The 23,979-nt window shown below is 35.4% G+C and overlaps 1 protein-coding gene and 1 long non-coding RNA gene across 2 annotated transcripts in view; one reads left to right on the top strand and one right to left on the bottom strand.

The window, feature by feature from the left end:
* The window catches only part of LOC127071582 (uncharacterized), a 101,237-nt gene that overhangs the window by 12,450 nt on the left and 64,808 nt on the right, over positions 1-23,979 (top strand). The window lies entirely within an intron of this gene.
* LOC127071418 (uncharacterized) overlaps positions 1-23,979 on the bottom strand; it is a 318,282-nt gene that overhangs the window by 254,383 nt on the left and 39,920 nt on the right. Inside the window, exon 3 of the mRNA XM_051010676.1 lies at positions 13,737-13,787. Within this exon, the coding sequence (XP_050866633.1) occupies positions 13,737-13,787 (51 nt within the window). The remainder of the gene's footprint in view (positions 1-13,736; positions 13,788-23,979) is intronic.

Below are 23,979 nucleotides of genomic sequence, written 5' to 3'. Positions count from 1 at the left end.
TTCACCTACTCGTAATTATTATTGATATTGGAGAATTCGTCGTTTTCTTATTTCCCCTTATCTCTCATCACCCTCCCCCCCACCCATTTACCCTCTCCTCATCTTTCTTCTCCTGTATTTTTTCTTTTACTTTTTCCGCTCCGTTTAAGAAGACTCGTACGTTTTCCAGGACGAGACGGAAAAGTTGGCGAATGGGAATATGAAAGGCGACGAGAAAATTGAAATCTTTTTCCAGCTCGGTTCTCTTTGCTGCGACATAGAGAGGAGAAGGGAGAGAGGGAAAAGGAGAGAGGGAGAACTAGAGAGGTAGAGAGAAAGCTCAGAGGACGTAACGAGTCCTGGCACAGTGAAATGGAAGTTGGCTCTGGTACAGAGACAGGTCTCTCTCTTTCTCTCTCTCTCTCTCTCTCTCTCTCTCTCTTTCTCTCTCGGCGCTGGATCGCGAAACGTCGATTCGACGTGACGATGCTATCGGCCGATGCCACGCGTCTGTTTATCCCTCGGCAAGAGAACAAAGCATGAACAACGGTCTCTCCTTCTCTGTCCTTCACCGACACCCTTCGTGATACCCTTTGGATTTGTCTATGGTTGAGTACGTATGTACGGATATTACGTAGCCAATAGAGACACGTTCGATCGAACGGTTAAATCGTAATCATGTGTATATAAACTCGAATTTGTTCCCATTTCACGAAAAAAAATGTCGGATTAGATATTAGAAATCTATGTATACGTTGTTTTATTTCTAACTTTAAAGTCGACAGTGCTACGACTTTTCGATTTTTTCCCTTCTTCTTCATTTTTCTTTTTCTTGGCATTTACCCCTTCCAACTATCGTTCTTCGAATCGAAATAGATTTTCTCAACGAGTCAAGTTTTCATTACTTTCACGTAGTAGGTATCTATATATCTATGCTTCTGATAAATTACTTCGACTACTATCAGTCAGTTACGTTCCGTTTTACGTTTTCCAAGGTCTATCTGTCTGTCTATACACACGTACATACACATATATTTAACGTACATGTGTAAGTACATATACTAGAAGAAACTTACGTAAATCGATAGAAAGTCGGCGCCAATTGGAAACTATTCAGTGCGATAAGTTCACCCTCGGAAAAACGTCGAAGTAGTCAGTCTCGGTAACGTAGCCGGCTTAGACTCGATCCTCGTTGAAACAAACCGAGTTCTTCGAGTTCTCTTCCTATGGAGAAAAATCCAGATTTACGTGGAACGGTCTCCTAGCAAAGTGTGCACTACCTATAGCACGAATAAAGTCTGACAGGGAAATCGAACTGTAAAGAAATCGTTTGAACCAGTTATATCGAATTCCGTCGAAGCGATCACGCGAACGGCTTTTTCCTTATATCTATACACGATTCTCGAAATTGTCAAGAAATTTCTTTCCTCATAGTTGATATATCCTCTTCGTTATTTTTCAATTTCGATATTATAACGCATTAACATTTACGAAATTCTCCTTTGTCTTTGTATAATATTACGATGCGTATCTAAAGTTCGATATTGGTATAATCTCGATTATTATTTCTATATAAAGTAAATATATCTACGATGATAGAAAGAGAATGCGTCATCCCAGTTAAAGAAAATATAAAAACTATTTCTTTCGTACGTATGATTGTTTAAATGATAAACAGCTAGCAGCTCGGATATTATTCTCGAAAAAAAAAAAACAATATTCGAACGATCCGTATATTGCGAAGAGGTTTCGCTTCCTAGAAAATGAAACAAACAATGTTTGTAAATACAACGCTGTTTCGTAATACTGTTTAGAATCGTTATCGTTGAATATTCGTCAGTATCGTTTGAACTTTCAGCAAAATAAGTCGCAAAAATAATTTTAACTTTCGGTATGCGGTAATTAGTGATTTTTCATTAACGGAGAAGAAAGAAAATCGTTTCGCGAAATTGTTAATTCGTTGAAAATACGTAAGTAACGTGTTAGACATTGTGAAACGATATGGAAATCAAGATAGGATTGACTTTATTCTATAAAACCGGGCGTTCGTGTATTCTGAGTGCTCGTGATAAATGTGGTATTATCAAAGATACTAAAAAAGAAAAAAATTCCATGAATAAGTGTTCCAAAGTTAGCAACATTGTTAAATAAAGAACGTAGAATAATCGTTCATCCGTAAAATATACGAAGAGGCTATACATTAATGCGACAAATAAACGAGGAAGACTTGAATATGCAAATAAATATTGATCGAAAGAATCTGAGTGATGGGCTGATGTTATTTTCCTTGATGAAAGCAAATTTAACGTTTACAAAGAATTTTTATTATATGCAGAAAAACATCTTGCAATTTCCATGATCAACCGATTTGAATTCCATTGAAAACTTATGGAATGAATTGGACCAGAAAATAAGAAAAACTACAATCAATTCGAACGATGAACTCAAAAAAGAAAAAAATAGCAGCGTATCAACGTTAATTTACTTAGAAAAAAATTATTTTCAACGTGCCGGGACGATTATAGTGCAACAAAAAGGATACCTCACGAGATATTAATAGTAAGTTAAAAATTGTTCTTTTATTTTTATACACCTTATTCTATACATCGTTTTCGAATATTTTTGTGAGCTCAGAGTATCAGAACTCATTATTTCGTTTCTATTTTATTATTTAATCAATTGTATGTAGAAAAGAAAAAGTTTTTATATTTTGGTTAATTAAAAACTGTAATATGTATAATACTCGAAATTATACATGTATCTTGGGAATATTTTTGTGGACGAGTTTATATCAATTCATTTACTTTGTATATCGGACTTTAAATTTTACAATTACTTTTTACGAGCGATTGAATACAAAAGGCACAAAATAAAAGTAAACTTTCTCGGCTAATAACGATCGGACGACTAGCAACCGTTGCATCTTTTTAAACTTTTATAAAATATTCATCAATTTATGCATCGAGTATGTTCGATGACACACTACGATTACAGCAGTATGTAATGGGAACATGTTAATGCTTTTTATTTGTGAATTCGATCGGTACTAGTAGATAAAAGCATTCTCCGTTTCTCAACGATAAAACAACGTTTTCTCGTTCGAGATAAGAGGTGCACTATTCGTAAAATATCGAGTCTCGTTGAAACTTCGTGAAATTAGATCTCGTTCGTATTAACCTTCTTTGCGGATGCGTTTTCGCACCGAGAGATTACAACTATGAAAGAAAAAAAGAAAAGAAGAGAAAAGAAAAGAGAACAAAAAGAAAAGGAAAGGAAAGAAAGGAGGGAAGAAATGAAAAGAAAAGAAATAGAAAAAGAAAAATATCCGCGAGTAGAATGCATCGAGGTAAAATACGAAGCGTAAAAATGCGTGTAGAAGTAGGTCAGGTAGTTCGTCGTTCACATGTATATATGTATATGTGAGTACGAATGCTGGACGATGTTACAAGTTAGATCGTAAAATGACATGCATATCTTGTTTGAGAATGTATTGATCGAGTAGGAATACAAGTAACAAAGATAGTGATATATCAAAAAGTATAGGGAGATTTTTATATCGTACGTAATCGCAAATATCGATTTCCTGAAAATTTCTAAAAGGTTCGTTGGAACTGTTAATTAATCGGACAAGTTTTCGGTCAGTGAACATGGATGTATAAAATTTATTTTGATTAAAACTAAAATAACCATTGAATAAATGAATGAATCAGAACGTATAAAGCTTTTTGAGTAAGAGTGAGAAATAAATTTTATTTATTCTTTCGTCACAGGGGAAGTTAAATTTTCGCGACGAGTTAACATTTCTCATCGTCGTTGAAAAAACAAAATTAAAAATAAATATATTGGAACATAGAGGACGATCGAGATTGTTCCGAGGCGAACCTCCGATATATAAACAAAAATAAAACGGAGATATAAGCATGTATATAAAAGGTGAAGTAACAAAAGAAAAGAAAGAAAGGACGAAACGTTAAACGTATTACGAATAAAGAGTACGTCCGTATAAATGTTAATGTAATATAAATACACAAATGAACTATGGTATGATTTTCGTGTGAATGTCAAAGTACTTAGCGATTTGGAACTTTTTTATTTTTCGTTCCGTTCAATATCTCAGTCTACATTCAACGGCGTTATTGGGAAGGTAACTGCGACAATTCCATTAGTTTAATTAGTTCGCTATACGGTCAAATTAATTCGACTTTTCGATTTCGTTTTCAACCTTGAATTCTTCTGGTAAGTGAGAAATCGAAGATAATAAAAAAGAGAGAGAGAGAGAGAGCGAGAGAGAGATCAGAGATCGTCCTATCTTATCTTCCATCGAACGGATATTCAACGCTATGTGTGAAAACTGTCGCATGCATCGGAGAATAGAGTACTTGATTTATGAAGTGCAGCGTATATTGGGAAGTAGAAATGTATGGGCTAGCAGTGTATGCACTTGAAACGGTCGATCGTGAAATCGCAATCCGTAAATTTCTCGGTGCTGTAGGCACTAGTCGCGTGTGTCACGAAAGATTACCGATAATGAAACTGTGTATTTAACATTTTAAAAGAGTAAAATTTTTATTACCATTGGCATGCTCGAACTATGATTAATACTCGAGTAACAATTAATATGCTAAATTATAACTGGATCTATACGTGATTAAATGAAGTAATTTGATAGATAAGAGACAAAAGAGGGGAGTGACGGAAGCGAGAAAAAATGTTATATTTAATATTTTCTGAATGGAAGTATACACGAAGTGTGAATTTATGCTTATTAACGTGACGCAGTGACGCTTTAAAATAACGAGTTGACTTGTTTTAAATGATTCGATAATATAGAATATATGTATCTATACGTTATGAACAAGTGTATCCCCGAAATGTGTAATATTCGTGAATATTTCCAAAGTTTTACATTATACTTCCATTGTTAAATGAATGAATTAATAACGATTCATATGAAAATGTGAAGAAAGGAGATCCGCTTGAATAGATAGATAGAGAAAGAGAGAGAGATATCTTTCTCTCAGTTTTACATTTAAGGACGTTTGGTAGAAGTTCATAGCTGTTGGAAGTAGTATATATTCTTTCGAAACGGTTTCTCAAGTTGCTACGCCACTGAACGAAAGGGAATCGACGTAAAATGCTATTTCTTCAAGACGGAAAAGCTCCCTGCCGTTGCTGAGAGAGACCGAGTTTCGGTTGTGTTTTCCTGCTTGCTGGAGTGGGAAGAGAGTGGAAATAAGAAGAAAAAGAAGAAGAACAAGAAGAAGAGGAGAAGGAGGAGGAGGAGGAGGAAGAAGAAGAAGAGCAAGGATGAAAGAGAGGAAGAAGCAGAGTGAGGGAACTAAAGAGGAAAGAGAAAAAGGATGAAAAAGTAGGAGCACGAGAAGTTAGTATCGAACTTTCAGCAAAGTAACACTCAGCTCCGGATGAATGAATCGCATTTCCGAGCCGTTTCTCGTGTCTCTCCGCGTCGATGCAGTTCCCCAAAACGTTGTGCGAGTAATATGATACTAATGTTCCGTTTTAGGATCGTCGTTCGGTGCCAAAAAATCGATCGATCGTATAAACTTTTTCGATTAGTAGTAATAGGTACGTATTGTTTTATTGGTTTGCGTAACAAATAAAACGACGAGTTAGAAAAATATCGAAAAAATGTTGAACGTAGATGTTAGTTGAAACGTTTTCATGATTGTTTATATTTAATTTCATCTCTTCATGCAGATTAATTAATTATTATTTCGATTTAAAGCAAACTAAAATTTCGAATCTAAAACAGAATTTAATTTATATAATTATTATGAAATACCTATCGCTTAGCAGTGAACATGCGATAGTGGATTTTCATTAACTTATTTAATCATCAAAGTACAAGCGATGTAATATTTCGCTATGATCGTGTATGATCAAATTAATCTTTCCAAGCTCAAACGAAGCATGTGCCTTTAGCGCTTATATTAATTTTGATAAGTTCGTAGAATCGTGTAAGAGACGAGATTTGAAAGCGTTTTTTATCAGTCGTTTGGTAACTTTATTTATTTCCTTCTTTCTTTTTTTGTAATTTGAATTTTGTTAATTGATGCGATGTTAACGCAGTTAACAGTAATCTTAGTCTATTAACGTTAAAGCTTTTCATTCTAATTGCAAAGATCGGTCCCACATCTTGAACATTCATCTTTTCCCCTTAAACGTTCTTGGGTTTAATAGCGCGTGGAAGGATACAAATTTCCCACGGTGATTTATTGCACTTGCTGTCAGCCACGAACGTTGCGTGAAACGCACCGCTAGAGAAGACGACATAAGTTAGAATCTACGAGATTCAGTTGCTATTCTCTACGTTTCATTGCTTCTCTTTTCATCCTTTTCTCTCTGTTTCTCTTTCTTCTTCCGCGCGTCGACCGCACGAAAATACTATGGTACGTGTGAAATATAAATGCTTTTTAGTCGACACGAAAATATATATATATATATATATATATATATATATATATATATATACACATATATATATTTATATACGTGTATGTAGTATGTCTTTATGAAAGGTGTTTTGGTGCTTTTAACATCGAATGAATTACGAGCACCACGAAATTATGGATCGAAACACGGTGACATGGTTACGCTTACAAAACTCTTTTAAGAGAAACAGATTAACTGCTCGTTAATTAAGAGTTCCTTTTAGATAAACACGACATTTTATAAAAAACGACATCTAGAAGTAACAACGACGAACGATGTGTTAGTATTTCAAATTAGAAATTAAATTATTTACATAAAATAAAGACGTGCAATAAGATAAATAATTTATTTTCAGTAGTAACTCGATGAAACACTAAGAGAGATGAAAATATTATAATCGTAAGAAGAAATTTCTCACGATCGTAGCTAAAAAGGTAGTTTTTCTTTCTTTTTTTTTTTTAACACAATATAATAACCAAAATCATATACACTCGGACATTAATCAATGTTATCCATTTAAATTCATTTATACTTTGAGATTAATCGGCGGCTATTGTTAGAAAAGAAATGACGTGTATATTCGTACGTATCTTTAAACTTCGCACAAAAAGTTATATCCGTTTTGATGTTTTATCACGTATACGATTTTATTAATTATGATTTCGCACGATAATACATACATACTGCGAAATGAAAATTTTAGATACTTTTGTACACGTATCATATATATATGCATATATATATATATATGTACGCAAGTATACATTTCAGTACATACGCGTTTGTTATTATTTCCATGAAATCTATTTAGCAAAATAATTTAACTTCGACATAACGACCTTTATACACGAGCACCTTTGTGTAGAGCGTGACTATCGGAAAAACGATATTATTACGCGGTATAAAATATGTTCACAGTAAGGCGACCCTTTTTAAAACATATTCGTTTCGATATCTCGACGTTCTTGGAATGTTAGGATTCTTGTCGGGTAACTATGTTGGTGGTAGGTAACAAATGTACGCATTATCGAAAATCCAAAGGGGCAAGGAATACGTTACATTTTGCCCGATATCTCAGGGTGATTCCGCGTAACGCACTCTTATCGTGACCTTTACACTCTTATGCTCCACGTACGTGCTTTACATACACGCGTCAACTTTCTTTCTACCTTTTCCATTCCGACATTCACGGTGTAAGTCGACCGCAGAGTATTATAACCGCACAAAAGAAACTTTTGTACACGTTTTCATTTCGTGGAAATTCGATAGAAAGCAATTCAATTATTATATCAAAAAAATATGTTCTCCTATCATATTATTTTATATCCTGTTTTATCATCGAATTGAATTATGCTTATGGTCTAATAAAGTGTTTCTACGGATATGAACTTTGTCCTTTGCAAAGGATATTTATCCTTGTATGAAGGACAAAGTCATTGAAAAAGAAAAAGGAAAACAAACGTACGTTGTAAATAGACGATAGTATAAAATATAAAATATTGCGTATATAAAACTACAACTATTTATATTATTCATCGTTCGACAGTATTCTCAAGCAAACTTGTACTTTTTGAAAGCATGTCCTCACGATTTTAAATCCGGAATAGTTTATGGAGAATGCGGAGATGTGCCAAGAGAAAACGTTGAAAGCGTACGTAAATACATATTTACCTATGCGAAATCCATAAATATTCGGATGTACATGCATACACTTATAGATCCAATGTTCAAGAAATATTTGAAAGTTTGTAATCAAATAAGCCGAAAGTTACGTACTACTTGCCGCACCACTGAGCATGCATGGATACTCGTAATTTTATATGTTCCTATTTATGTATATATATTATATATGAGTATATATTCTGTCTGTATAATATATATATATATATATATATATATATATATATATATATATATACATATATTTATATGTACGAATACGAACTAGTCAGTGGATATATAATTTTAAGCATCAAATGGGTACTCATCTACTTCTCGCTCTCTGCTAGAGACTACAGAGAGGATAAGGAGTTACAGGGTGGAGATGGTTCCGTGTTTCTAACTATTTGCATATCTATGAGTACGATAGAAGGTAGATGCGTGCGTTGGAGAGAAGATCGTGAGAGGAAAGGAGAGTGAGAGAGAAAAGGACGAGGGTGAAAGGTCGCTTAAGAAAGAGAGAGAAAGAGAGAGAGAGAGAGAGAGAGAGAGAGAGAGAGAATCAAAGCTGAGAACGACGATGGCAACGACGACGATGTTATAGTATCGCTGTAGTAAACAGTACCGAGGGGTTGCATGGTTATTTGTAATTGTAATTAGCGGCAGGCCAATTCATTACGTCACGAAGAAATACAGAGACATTCACAAGTACGGTGTACGGCGGCGATGCTTTCTCCCGAAATACCGTGCACATTTGGCCATTTATCTATCCTGTAGTCGTATCTTTCGGTAGGAAAACAATGAACGTATTTATTCGACGAAAAAGTTGATAGTCTCTACTTGGCGTTTACCTTATACATTGTCGAGACTTCGATTGGACGAAAGAACTCGAGTTGGTTAAGTAAAAATCTTTTTCTTCTCCTTACTCATTTATCTTGGCTAGTGCGTTATCTTATTTTTTTGTATTCTCTCGTAACTATCATTTTCTATTGCCTCGATAGTACTAAAAAGTTTCAAGTATGAAGAAAGCTCTTTACCCACTTTTTGAAGGAGTAGTGCTTTCACGCTGAACTCCGTTACTCGTTACAATTACAACATCTTTCTGCATGGAACGCTTTATCGTTAATAAAGCTACTTTCTTCCCCCTTTTTTTTCTGTGGGAGATTGAGATAGCATTCATGAAGGGGAGGAGAGAGAAAGAGAGAGAGAGAGAGAGTACGTAACGAGATTTTTAAAATACCCATTCGTAGATTATATTTACACCGGATGGAATCATAATCTCGTTGGAGTACTCGGTCGAAGGATTTGGAGCGTTCTAATACGGCGATCGACTGAAGAAGGTAATAGCATGCAGGTGAAGAGAAAGAGAGAGTGGGAGAGAGAGAAAGAGAATGAGTTTTGATTCCAACGCGAAAAGAACGGAACAATGCAACCATAGAGACTCCACTTTATGACGGTGAACCACGATTTCCAACGAACTGGAAGAGAAACACGTTTCTGTGTTGCAATTCGCGCAGCTTGTTACAAGGACCTCGTGCCCTTGCATCTGAGAGCTTTGAAAATTTACCCTCTCTTCCTTTTTTTTCTTTTTGTTTTTCCTCCTATTTTTTTTCCTTCTTTTTTTTCCAGACAAGGTAATTTCAAGTTAGGAAATCTTAAACGTAATAACAGGTTTTGTATGACGTTAAACATAAATATATTTTTCGCGTAAAATGGATTAAGGATAAATCTAGTTAGAAATTTGTTTGGACAAAGCGAATCGTGATGAATACATGTAGATACATGTATCCTTTTTATTTTCTCTTATGTATAAACCACACATCGCGCATATTACATTGAGCGAGACATAACACTTCTCATTCTCGTAATACACGTTTTCAAATGTATGGAACTTTCATTGTCACGTCTGCGTTACATTTAATTTATCATTTTATTTTCTTACGTCGTTCCTCACGATATAATGTATGGTAATTATTATAGATATAATTAATATTCAATTTTATTCAATCAAAAGTAAAACGAAAGTTACAGTTCTTTTCTCGCAAATATTACCACCGCGTTTTATTCTTTCGTAGCAGGAAAAGATAACAGCAAAGAAGATAAACTCGAAAGTTCGTGGTACGCTCAACTTCCGTGTTTCTCTCGCGAAGTTTTCGAGCTATTCTCGCGCTTCCGAACAACTTAGGCGACTTTTTATCTTTCTCTAGGTTTCTCTCGATGAGCTTTGTGGAAGAGTAGAGAATTTCCGTCTAGGTATCATAACTCGTCCGAATTTCGTAATACCTATGTAAGATAAAGCGAAAATTCATCGTGGACAAATAATCCGATTAAGAGCTGTCACCTCGAGATCCTTGAAGATTATTAATCTTGAACTCGGTGTATCGTTTTGATTGGAAAACTTCCTATCACAGGGAAGCCCTGTTTGCGAACTTTCTACTATCCGATCAGTTTGCCAATTCGTAGCTGTGTCTGCAGCTAAAACGAAGAAGCGTTGGGCACTATGGTTTAATGGCGCGGAACTCGAGATCGGCCGCGGACGCTAACTTTGAATCGCGGCTTTTCGAACTTTCGGTAGGATTGATCGTCCTTTTTACTTGGATGAATTATGACGCGAACGGTGAGAATAGGAAAACAGGACTTGTCGAGTGAACAGAGTTTTGATTTACGTATATGGTGAATAATAATAACGGTATCAAATACTTTCTCGTCATTTCTCATAGAAAATAATAAATGGAAACGATCGATTAAACGATCCATTTCCGAATCGAATTAATGTAGGAGGAAGTAAATCCTGAGAGAATTGAAACGTTTCAACACATTCTTCTATTTCTCTCTCTCTCTCTCTCTCTCTCTCTCTCTCTCTTTCTCTCTCTCTCTCTCTCTCGTTAGTGTGCAAACTCTCACGTAAACACGTTTAATTCGCACCGAATCGAATGGTTCAACCTCAAGGGCACGATCTTATCCGTATAACTAGTTAAATTAGACTGCACCGTCTAGGCCACGTTAGTATTACAATTTCTGGACCATGCAGTTGTACAATGGTGTGCAATCGGTGTTGTAAACTTTAGCAACGCGACATATACACGAGCCGTAGAAATTTTCGAGCTCCGACGCGGTCTCCGGGTACATTTTAACACCAAGCTTTAACGTCTCTCTTTCTCTCTCTCTCTCTCTCTCTCTTTCTCTCTCTTTCTCTCTTTCTCTCTAATCGTTTTACCATAAATGCGTTGTTTCGAACGATTACAAGATGAACAAGTAATTTAAGTTAGTAAACATAGCGATATATCCTAAGATAATATTTTTAATCGATCTTCGTCGGTAAAGAAACATTTCGTATAACTTAGGTCAATCTTCATTAGAAGCGTAGCTTTCTATTTCAAAATTATCGTTAAGCTCCTGCATTTCTTGCTGGTTAATATTATCCATCGATAATTTATTTTATCTAGAAATATAGTATCTAAAGAGATCTTCATTTCTTACTCTTTAACGTCTCTATTACACCATCCATTTTATTTTTGCTCTTTCCTCTTCATCTCTTCGTAGCTACGAATTTTTGTATTAATCCTTATAAACGGCTTACGCTTTCTTTTGATACATAAAAAGAAGGGAACAATCCGAAAGATCAAACGCGTTGAGATTTTTCGTTGAAAAAAGAAAATGGGAGAGGAAGAGAAAATCATGTCCTGTTTAAGAAAGATAGAGAGAGAAAGAGAGAGAAGAAGATACGGGTACCATCGTCCTTCTAAAAAAGCTCTTTTCTACGAAGAGGATAGCTTTTCCAACGTGTCACAGCGAGAAGTAATCTCACGAAATTGCTTCGCACGATTTTAGGTCGTTCCGAAGTAGCTACCCTCTCGATTGCCCGCTCTCGTTCTACTTCCGGCCTTCGATCCTTCGAATTTCATTTGCCTCGAGAGAAACTACCGGAGAATTCGTCCGAGGAGAGACGAAGCGAACGACGTATCTAACCGTGAATATTCCACTACGCGTACACAAATTTCAACGCTGTTGCATCGAAACGTCTTAGAAATTTCATTACTGTTAAAACATCTAGTTTCACCGTTTCTCTATCTACGAGATATTCTCGAGCATATAGAAAATATTCTTAGTTTCGTTATTTATGTATCTTAGTATGAATATTTATGATATGTGTGTGTGTGTGTGTGTGTGTGTATATATATATATATATATATATATATATATATATATATATATGCATGAATATTTGATGATTTTTGAAATTATGCATCTAGGTGACATCGGTAAAATGATCGGCACGGTTGATGCTCCAGTTTAGGCTTTTTTTATTCATCCTTGTCTTCCTCTTTTATTCCCTTCCTCTTCTTCCTCTCTCTCTCTCTCTCTCTCTCTCCCTCTCTCTCTCTATGTTTCTCTCACTTTTTGTAATTTTTCCCACGGCAAGGGATACACTCCTACGGTCTCTTTTTGTTTCCTCCATTCTCTGTCTGTCTCGTAAAAAAAGTAGGCCCAGTGGGGATTAAACTCGAGTCTGAGCTTTCACGTTACAGGCAACGGGTTACATTGCAGCACGCGAGTACGTCATTTAGTAGCTTTGTTCGTAGCATGCACGTTTGCCATAATACCACCGGCATTGATACACTCGGATAAATTTTGCGTAACGTCGTGATGCTCGAAGGGTTAAATTTATAATCCACTCGCGTTGATAGCCGATTCAAAAAAAAAAAAACTGAGTTCCGTCGTGATTTAAATCTTTCTATTCTTTTTTTTTTTTGATAAAATCGAGTGAAATAAATAAGAAAAGATACGGTTATAATTATTAATAATTATTCGAGTTGTAAATCGATCGAGCTTCGGTGAATTTTAAAACAAGAGAAAAAGCAATGTAGGCATTATTTTTCGAAAAGAGAAAAAATTCTCTAGCAATTAAGCTACCGGTTGCGGTTACTTTAGTGGTATAACAAGAACGATAATAATAATCATAATTTTTTTTTGATTTATCGCGAAACTTTCGGTGTTTTGGAAGCTGTTAATGAATCAAGATTCTCGGATGCAGACTATGTTTTTAGTTGGCGTATATATATCTATATACACATATATATTATATATATATATATATATATATATATATATACGTATTTATAAAATAGCTTAAAATAGAGTTCTATCGTGGCGACCCTAGCAGCAATAAGTGCTTCGTATTACGCGCTTGAAAAATTTCACAATCGCATGCTCGTAAAGTCGAGGACCATAAAAATATAGGTCTACTCCGTCGAGTACACGCTTCGGTGGTCGCATACAAATGGCAATATTATCAGAGCAGAAGACAAAAATCGGGCTAAAGGGTGATGATGTGGGCAAGGGTCGAGGTTTGGAAGGGTTCTATGTCGTCGTTTATGGATATCGCGTCCTATGCGAATAAGAAAAGGTAGGACAACTTTGGAAGAACTCGAATTGCGCCCATGTTCAAGGATCGATCAAAAGCTCTTAACGAGCTTGAGCAAACTAGTTAGTAGTACGGTTCGCGTTGTTTCGGTAGGTTCCCTATTTGAATTTGTTTTTTGCGATAACAACTACAACGACGATAGCGACGACTAGAATAATACAAAAAGTATAGGACTACTGTTCGTAGATTAAAGGATGAAAATGGAAGAATGGTTACTTACCCGTGCTTTCGGTGTCTGCTTCAGTCCAATCGCTGGTTGGCTCCTGTTACTCTAAAACAACAAAAGAAAATGGTATGCGCTTCAGTGGAAAGTAATTAATAGACATTTCAAAGAGAAATAATAAGATTGCGTTGTGTTTGTAGCGTAGCTTAATGAAAAGCTTCTAGATATATATGTATGTATTTACCTTCTCTTTCTACCTATTCGGCGAACGGGATTATAGAACGACTGAACATTGAAACGTTACGATAAAGAGAACTCGTTATTTTGTTTTAGGATTTTGCGTTTATAATCAGCGAATGTGCCGTTCTGATTATATATCGCATTGTATTGTACGTGATATATTTAGATAAAATGAAATTCTAGAAGACAAATACGCGACACTGACGTTCGATTTCGTTATCTTTTATGAATAAAATTTGGATAGTCAATGATAGATAGATACTTTTGAGTCCCTCTTTCTGATGGAGTATAAATCTCATCGGAAGACAGAAAGCATCAGTGTCACTTTGCTTCGTTTCGGTAGGACTGTCGTTTCGAACGATAAAACGATAAATTTACTGGGTACCATTGAATCATTCGCTATCGTAACGTGCTGTTATCTTTCTTGCGAGCGTGTAAATTTTAATTACTCTATCGGTTACTGGTTCGATCGAACGAATGGGTACTAGAAAAACTGGGAAAGAAAGGAATGAAATAAATGGTACGATTAAAATTATGATTACTCGAGAAGAATTTCCTATTGAAATTTTTTACTTCTCTCCTATTTCTCTCTTTCTCTTTCTATCTCTTGTTCAATCATGTTGGTAACGATGAAAGGAAAAGAAAAATTAGCAAGATAATTAATAGGATCGACGTTGTGGGTTTTCGTTGACTCCAGTTGAAAAAATATTCACGCGTTACCTTTTTATTCATTTTTTATGTATATATGGATCGTTAACGTAATTGAAGATTATATTTTAAATATCAACTCACGTATAGATCGCGTATCATTAATTAAACGATAATTATGTAAAGTATATTTAAACAGATCGGACAATAAACAGATATTAAAAATGAAGAAATTATAATTACCGATATATGGATAAGTACAGATTTGACATCAGTGTTATGGAAATGGACTCGCGTTTAGTTTCTAGGTCACGGAAATGAACGAGCTAGATAAATTGAGAAGCAAGCGATGGCCAAGCGAGTTGTATTGAGCAAGATGAGAACAACATGAGAGTGAGAGAGAGAGAGAGAGAGAGAGAGAGAGAGAGAAATAGAGAGAGAGGGGGAGTTTGAGAGAAACGCTTAGGAGTGATAATTAAGCGGTTTATCTCGATTAATTCCGAATAATTACGTCTAGCAATTAGTTCCAATTACCGGGATTGTGTCACGCACAACGTGAACGTTGCTTCTCCACTACAACTCCACTTTCCTGAACCACTAGTCGTCGTTGTCTTGTCGTTCTAATCTTTGTCATGGACAATGTATCGTCGGGTTACGCAAACTGCATCATCTTTCGTTGCAATTTTAATTTCGAGTTTTAATTTCGAGAAGAAAATCCATCGGAAAGTATTAAAATTTTGAAAGCTGTATTGCGTCGAGTATCTATATCTATATATATATCGTATATAAACGTGTAAACTATAGCTCATCGATCAAATAATTACGTTTTCGTATCTTTATTTACGTATGTGGATTGCAGTAGTATATATTATTTATACATCGATTAATTGAAATCACGTTTGATATTCTAAAGATCACGTTACTTTTTGAAGCACGTAATGAAAACATGAATGAAAGAAGCAATAGTTATTTTTGTTGGTACGTCTTTTCTTTCTTTCTTTTTTTTTCACAATGAGTTTATTCGCAAATTTTGCTTACTGAATCACCACGGTAACTGTGTCATGTACAGTTAGAGAATCGATGAGAAAATATTTTTCGTTGGAAGTCGAAAATCAAATGCTGACATGGCTACAGCGATATATTGATTTCATATTTCTCTTTGTTTTTTTGGTTTTCCCAACATGTTACATTGTAAGTAAAAAGTAAACAATATTTTTACGATAATTTGGTTATTATCTGTGCTTTGATTTAGGATGATTAATTATTAATATTGATTAATTATGAAATAGTATAAGGAAATGTTTTTTTTCATTTAATGGATTAATATAGTAATATTCGCATATACATATTCATACTATATACAAATATTGTACATTTCAACAAATCATTTATTACTCCAGGATAGGGACGGTATATTAATTAAGTACTTTAAATATTTGAAAAACTCTTTTGAGGTATTAATAGCCATTAATAATCGAGAACTGTCCTGGTCGGATATAGATATGTATGTATCAGAACGATTATTAGCGAGTCACGTATTTTCTTGCATCGAGAGTTACTAATTTTCAATCGATTATTAATAACATGAATTAAAATCATCAGCAACGTCAGCGATATATGCGGTTAATGGTAAATTAATTATAGGACCACGATTCAATGAATTGTCGAGATCGAGCATTGCACTTTAAGTTATCGACTAAATCATTAATAGTTTTGCAATTTAATAACGAAGTGGCAATTATATAAAAGATCGCGTGTCAATAGACCGATTGTTTTATCACGTTGTTAACCGATAGTAAAGTTTGATTCGAGCATTCTTGATTCGAGTAAATCGACGATTGATAAAGTTTCTCTTGTACGTGGACTATCTGTTATTTTTAAAATAACTTTCTAAGTCTTCATACAAAGGACGATTGACTTATCAGCGAACAGTGAACGAACTAAGACAATGGAAGCTTCTAACATTTGAAAAACTCTAAACTAGAGGACTTAATATGAGAAGCAAGGTTAAGGAAAACGAATAGATGTAGTTGTAGCCGAAGAAAGGATGTGTCTCGGAAACGAGCAACGGCGTCGTTATCGTAAAAGGAAGAAATCGTCCACGTAATTCAAACGGTCGTTATGGTAAATGTCAGTTAAGGCGAGTCGGATAGCCGTAAACTCGATAAAAGTTAATGTTAACTAGGACGTTGTGGGAGACGATCGTTTCGAGCGGTTCAAGAACGTCCGTGACGATAAACGTAATTTTTGGGGAGAAAGAAAAAAGGTCGAGTACTTTTACTTAAGTTCGAGAACGCTTTTCAGAATCGATTCCAGAAACGTCGTGGACTCGAGAGAACAATTTTGAGCATTAACAGGGATGTCCTCGCACGATCTAGATGCAAATTGGAACGAGCCGCTCTTAACGTCGACTCGATTTCTCAGAGCACGGAACCCTCGTTACCGATCGCTAATTAATTTTCTTGGACGTTTCGAGATATATAATTTCACTCGTCGTTCTAACCGAACGACTTAACACGTGGATAAAAGCTGAAGATCTCATTTTTTTATTTTCTTCTTGTTTTTTTTTTCTTCTTCTTCTTCTTTCCCCAAAACATATACCAACGACTCCGAAGGCCGATTATTTCGAAAGACTTAACGGAAACTTCGCGAAAGGCGAAAGTTTAATTGAACTTTGGCGTTTTCCTGTTTCGATGCTCGGCCGTGCGGGCGAGCGTTCTCCTCATTACAAAATTTGGTCTTAAGACTCGTCTTTAACCCCCTTGCCTCCGATTGTAATTACTCCAAGTTTTCCATCGAGTTACTAGCAAGCGCTGGGCCAAGGATAATATTGTAAAGCAACGCGCCCTACTTCCCCGTAATTGCCGACGGTCTCTACCACTTCCTCGAGATTTACTCTCTCATTCCTTCCTCCGCCTTTCCCCTCCCGTTCTTTTGTCCATCTTTTCTCGACTCTTCTTCCTTCCTCGCTTAAACGCCAAGATCCGGTGCTGCCTGCTTGATGGTTCTCGTTCTTCCTCGGCAAAACGGCAAAAAGCAATCCGACCGCAACTTTGTACTTTTTCTATACGGCGACAACAAAAATTGCCATAGAATTCGTTTCTTCGAAAGGGAACATCGGGGTTAACAATGGGATATTCGCGCGACGTCAACTTTTTGCCGAGTCCGATTCTTTTCTGACTTTGAAAGTTTTAATCGAGCGAAAAATAGCGTGCTCCTGAAAGGAAGAGGAAATCATTTGTGATTTTCCTAAGGAACATCGTCGTTTCTAAAGGCTGTCCAAAATGTTTGATTAATACCCTATGTTTTAACACTCGAACGAGAATCGACGAATGCAGTCAAAGCTCTACTGGAAGATTCGTACTTGAAATTTCTTCGTGTTTCTCTACTCCGTATAAAAGGGCATTCTCTGAGTGGATTGAAAAGAAGGAGAAGGAGGGAAATGCTGGACCGTGAGCGAACGTTTTTTTAAATCGGCACGACAATTAATTCGGCTTTGAGCCAAAGTTAACAAAATAAAAAGAAGGGAAAGAAAAAAGCTCGTATTGAAAACAAATCAATCCGCCGGAACGAAACGTGCCACGAGAACTGGTCGAGATTGGGAACACGCCATTGAAAATCCAGTAACGACTAGGTCACGTACGTATAAAGGAAATGAGAATTCTACTTTGAACAGAAAGCTCGATCGTCTTCGATGTCTCGATCTCTCGAATTACTCTACGACTACACGCAAGAACGCGATTAGCGTTGAAAGTTTTCTTCTGTAACATTTCTATTGTATATACTTCTCTGTTAGAAGAAATGTCTATATTTTCATTTTTAAACGTTTGTCAAACATATCTCAGAATATATGAGGCTGATTTTATTATCTAATTTTTTTACAACACGAATGATAATACGTGCGTTGTATTCGTGATATCTATTTGCCATTGTCATCGATCTTTCTCAAAGTTCTTGACAATGATATTTTCTATAATGAGCAGGTATCTTCCATTATATTCTTTATTCACTATATTAATAAATCGTATTCACATTTCATTCGTATATAGAATAATTCCGTATAGAATGTTTTACTAAAAATAAAGTTTTGCGCGACACAAAGAAATCGCTTTTGTTCGCTTTCATCGCAAATGAAATTCTTATTCGATGCTATTAGCGATTCAAATTTAATGAATAGATAAGCTTTATGAAAGAAAAAAAAATATTGTCACATTTTGCGATAAATCGTATATAACAACGAATAAAATATTGAAAACTTGATACTATACGTTATCGACTGATAAATCAAAGCAATCGTAAACGATGGTATCTTTCATGAAAATAAGAATCAATTTTGTTGCTATAAAGTGTCGTAATTAAACTGAGAAATTAATTATTAAAATAACCGTACACTTTGCTGACGGTACTTTCTAATTCATGAATGTCCACTTGGAAAGATTTTGAAAGCGTGCAAAGAATAAACGATATACGCTTGAAAATTCTGTGGTAGCGATAATAAACAATCGTATAAAAAAAAAAAAAATTGTATAAAACTAGGTATAATTAAGCACGTTGCGTTCAGAAGGGTAAAAACGCTTCCGCACGGACGACCATCCGTAAAGGATCAACTTACGGGGTTCGGTTATAGTTAAGTACTTATCGCGTCGTGGTTATCGAAAATGTGCGAAACAACGGTGAAAAGAAGAACGATAATGACGTGAAGTAAACAAAAATCGTTTAGTACGAGGCGTGAGAAGCAACGTTCGATTAATTATCCTGCCTCGCGAATCAAGCCGCGATCCGACATTCGTTAAACCACGTCTGATAAAATTTTAATCTTGCTCGATCTATTTCGGAAAGCAGGAAACTCGCGTTAGAGTAGGATCGTGCGAGAAGTAGGACAGAGGACAGGGTGTCGGTAGAGGTGGTTGGTGTTGGTGGTGGGAAAACAGGAGGAGAGGTGGGGGTGAGGTGGGGGGAGGAAGAGGGAATGGAAAGCAACGAGGGTGGCCGCTAGGCCACCGCACTCCGCTTCGAATCGTGGTCGCGTGATTGTAATTAGCGTTTTCGTTGCGCTTCTCGTTTCTCCTGTTGAATCTACCGATTTCCCAAAGCGCAGCTGAAAAATGGCCTGCCATTCTGATAAATTGGAAAATGCGTGGCTCAAGGTGTCCGTTATAATCTGACGCGCCGGAGAAATTATTTTTCACAATTTTTCTTTTTTTTTTTTCTTTGCGTTCGTTTGAATTGCACGTTTTCATCGAATCGTGCATCCTTCTTAAAAACAAATTCTTGAAACAAGTTCGTTCTGAGAGATAAATAGTTGTTAAATAGGAATTCAATCGGTACATTTTTTCCTTTCTTTTTATCCCTCCCGATGTTTATCGAAATATTGTTAATTTCTTAATTTCGTATTTTCTAAGGAATATCTCAGTGTATGTTATTTGTGTGTTATAACAAATATAAAAACGTAAAACGTGTTTTTTTCATATTTACTGTTCTCCCGTATGTTATGTTTTTCGTTTGAAAAGTATCGTACGTCGTCGAAAGGGACTTTATTTTTTCATCTCGATGAAACCACCATCTCGTATCAGGTTGTTTTGTTTATTTTTAACTCTCGACAGTTCATTACACTCTAACATTCTTACAAACTTTTCATTCCGTCATATCGAATTTTGTCGCATATAAAACGGTTATCGGTAAAGTCGCACAATGCGCTATGGAAGCGCATTTTGTGATAACGGAGGAGAGTACGAAATCAGGGTGGTAGCCGTCGTCGGTGATTTCGCTTGTAATGAAGTTTTACCGCGAATACCGTTCGTTGAAGGGACATCAATTTTTCAACCGAACGATACGAAAGATGTCGGATATAAATAACGATGCGAAAAAAAAAATGATATGATATGAGGAATGTGTTCGAAAATGTACTGAAAATGGCAACGTTTTGGTTCGGACTTGGTATTCGGAAAAGCATCACAAAGAGAGTGTAGTATTAACGTATACGTGTAATATCTACAAGCATATAGAAATAATAAAAATCCATTTGAAAGTTTTACTGTGTGTATTCGTAGCCTGTGGAAATTCTCGGAAAGTCATCGACAGAAACGTTCGTCAATTTGTGTTTTTTTATCTTTTTTATTTTTTTTTCTCGTTTAACGTAGATACGTATCCAGACTTGTATTTATCCATTTGTATCTCTACATGCGTTTTGGAATACAGAACAAAGAGTGGTATAAACGTAAAATGGTTGAAATAGGTTCGGAATATTCCTCGTCTTAGAAAAATCCTAAGAGAATTTCTTTCAGACACTCGGAGAAGTTTTTCAAACATTACAAAATAGTGTATGTTCTCTCAGGTTTGGTTTAAAAGTTTGAAAACTTATGACCTCTGTATAGAGCTTTACGATTGACCTTTTGGATTCGAAGCCTTCTGATTATTTATATGTTCAGAGAGAGTCGAAAGAACACGACTGTTTAGTACCTTTTATATTCTTTTATCAGTGTTTTTACTTTTTGCGATTCTTTGCGACCGATCTGTTCTTTTCATAAATGTTTCAACCGGTGAACTGCCCAATATTCGAGTTACCATGTCAGTTAATAAAAGCGTCATTGTTCTTATTCGGAGTCAAACCTGTAATCTTGAGCATCGCGATGAGTATTTTGTCTGTGATAAATTAATAAATGGATACTGTTTTTTTAGTAAAATTACGTTTTCTAATAAACAGTTTCATTCGTTGAATCCGTTTTCTCTCTCATTCTCTCTTCTATTAGATACACATATTTCATATTCGTGAAAAATTATTTGGTCCCCCAAGACCATTCGTGAATCCGAATCGATAGTTGATCGTAAGTTGAAACGAATATTAATTCGTCAAAATATCAACGTTGAATTGTCATTGAGAATCTCGATATCATTCATATCCTTTTAATAATTTAATGCAATATATTATCTATCAAAACGATGGATTCTCTCCGATTTGAAGTGAAGCATACCCCTGGGAATAAACAGAACAGGAATAACGTTTTTATTCTTTATCCATTCTTCTCGTTCCGTTGCTCGGTAAATGTATACATCATATTCAATGACAGAAATTACGTACTCGGATTTTTATCGCGATATCTCGTTCTTTAAGTGAAAATGCTTTGTTATGAAATTGATAGAGATACGTTCTCATCACTTACAGAAAGTGCAAAAGTGTGACTCGCGATTTGTTTGATTCATCACTTCGTTTAATATTTCTCGACGTTGCTAGTAACACCGATGAGTAACGATCGTTACCACCGCGTTACTTTATTTTATTACTTTACGTCGACAATTTTCCGACACAATTCAGTTTTTATATGCTTTTAGAAAAGTCAAATTCTCGCTCGTCAATGTAAATATTACGGAGATTTATTTTTAAACTTTTCTTCGTTTGAACATATACAGAAAGAATATTTCATCGAAAGGATATTCCTACATTTTGATAAAATCAGATGAAATTATTTACGGGAATATTATATTATAATTTCTATTCTCATATTATATTGTTACATCGTTATTACAACTGCATTATGATCTAATCATTTTAATTATATTTCATTAACTATGCCAATTATAATAACGATCGTTTGAAACGAGAACATTATTTTAATTATATTTATTAAACGAACGAACTGTAACGATCGATAGATCAATAATTTCTCTTTTCGTGCTTGTAATTTTTTGTTTCACTTTACCGCGAGTTAAACCATATATTTTATCCTTTATGGCTATACTCATTGCATACGTTGCTAGCGAGTATAATTAACTATAAACTTCGTCCTGTATACAGAGGCAAGTTTTTCCACGGGAAGAATAAACTTTAAGTCAAATCTATATTCGCACACTCGCCGTACTCATTTTTAATAGCGTCGATATGAGATATTCTTTTTTAGAACGGAAAATTAAAAGGTACGAACGAATAACGAAACTCCATAATCATATAACGTAATCGCCCTTCTGAAACTGAATTTTCAAAACACGGTGGTACTTAATAAACGTTTGTTGTTATCTCTTACGACGTGATCTAGAATCATAGGCATAGTATGTTCAATTTACCAAACGATATATGTGTGTATGTGTGTATGTGTATATGTATATATATATATATACACATACACACACATATATATATACTCTAGGAAGGTTATGTCGCTGAAACGTAATACTATCCGTTGCCGTTAGTTTCAATTTTGCTGGATAACGTTTAGAGAGTAGATATGAGAGTAACTAGAAAATTGCGAGGAAGTTGGAGAAAACTAAAACGGGAGCGTAAAATTTATAAAGTATAACGTAACATACTGCGAATGATCAAAACTATCGTGTTTCTCGCGACAAAGTATGAATAGGGAAGAAAAGAGAATAAAGAAAATAAGTGGATCGTAGAGAAAGAGAAAAATCAAATTTACGACGGATTACAAAGTCGTACCGAATTCTTTGTTCCGCGGAGAAAAGAAGTACTAAAAACTTTTCAGTCGGATTTCTACGGTAATTCGGTCCTCCGCAAGAACACGAATTAGCTTCTAACTCGAGTTCGTAATGCGTAACGAGAGTAAGAGAATTTCTGTTTTGCGAAAGCTCGCTCGTGAAAGCAGAGCTCCGCAAGCTCGACGTCCACTGCAAGAAAATGATTCCGTTGTAAATACATCCAATCTGGGTTGTGGCTCGAATATTAACGTCCCTTCGCTCTGAAGAAGAAACGGGAAATGCTTATTATCATTGAGTTTCCATCGTACTTGTTTCTCTCTTTTTTCTTTCTTTCTTTCCCTTTTTCTATCTTAATACACACAAATCATCAAATATTTCATCAAAATATTAATATTCCTAATTACATGTTTCTATTAATATATCAAAATAACATATTCCCAAGATACACATTGATCAAAAAGTGACTATCATTGAAATGTACGAGAGAATTCATTTCGAAAGTTCAAAGTTCGGTAACAAAGATAATAATAGAACGAGCATCAACAGAGAAGGCGAGAAATAGAGACAAAGAGAGGGAGAGAGAGAACGCAATGAACTCGTCTAAATGGGAGAAACGTGTTTAGAAAAGGGTGCCTCGCGCGTTGCTCATCTTTAAGCCGATTGAGAAATGGATATGTTCACGTGGCTCATTTGTTTTAATACCTTCTCATGGCTCAAATGAGAAATGCAAGCAGCTAAAATGGAATGAGAGAAGCAAGGGTGGGTCGATGAAAGATAAGATTTGATAAAGCATCGTTTTCGCATCAAGGAGAAAAATAAGAGTACATTTTCTTGATAGAAATAATATTTGTCGATTATCGAAACGTATCCCTTTCTTTTTGTACCTATCGAAATGAAAATTGTTCGTAACACGCCTGGCGTTTGTATTCGTTTCTCATCACTTACGATGAGAGAGAGAGAGACAGAGAGAGAAAGAGAGAGAGTA

The sequence above is a fragment of the Vespula vulgaris genome, chromosome 1 (genome assembly GCF_905475345.1).
Source record: "Vespula vulgaris chromosome 1, iyVesVulg1.1, whole genome shotgun sequence".
Lineage (NCBI taxonomy): Eukaryota > Metazoa > Arthropoda > Insecta > Hymenoptera > Vespidae > Vespula > Vespula vulgaris.
Note: the sequence above shows the minus strand (reverse complement) of the source record. Positions and strands in the feature narration are given on the sequence as shown.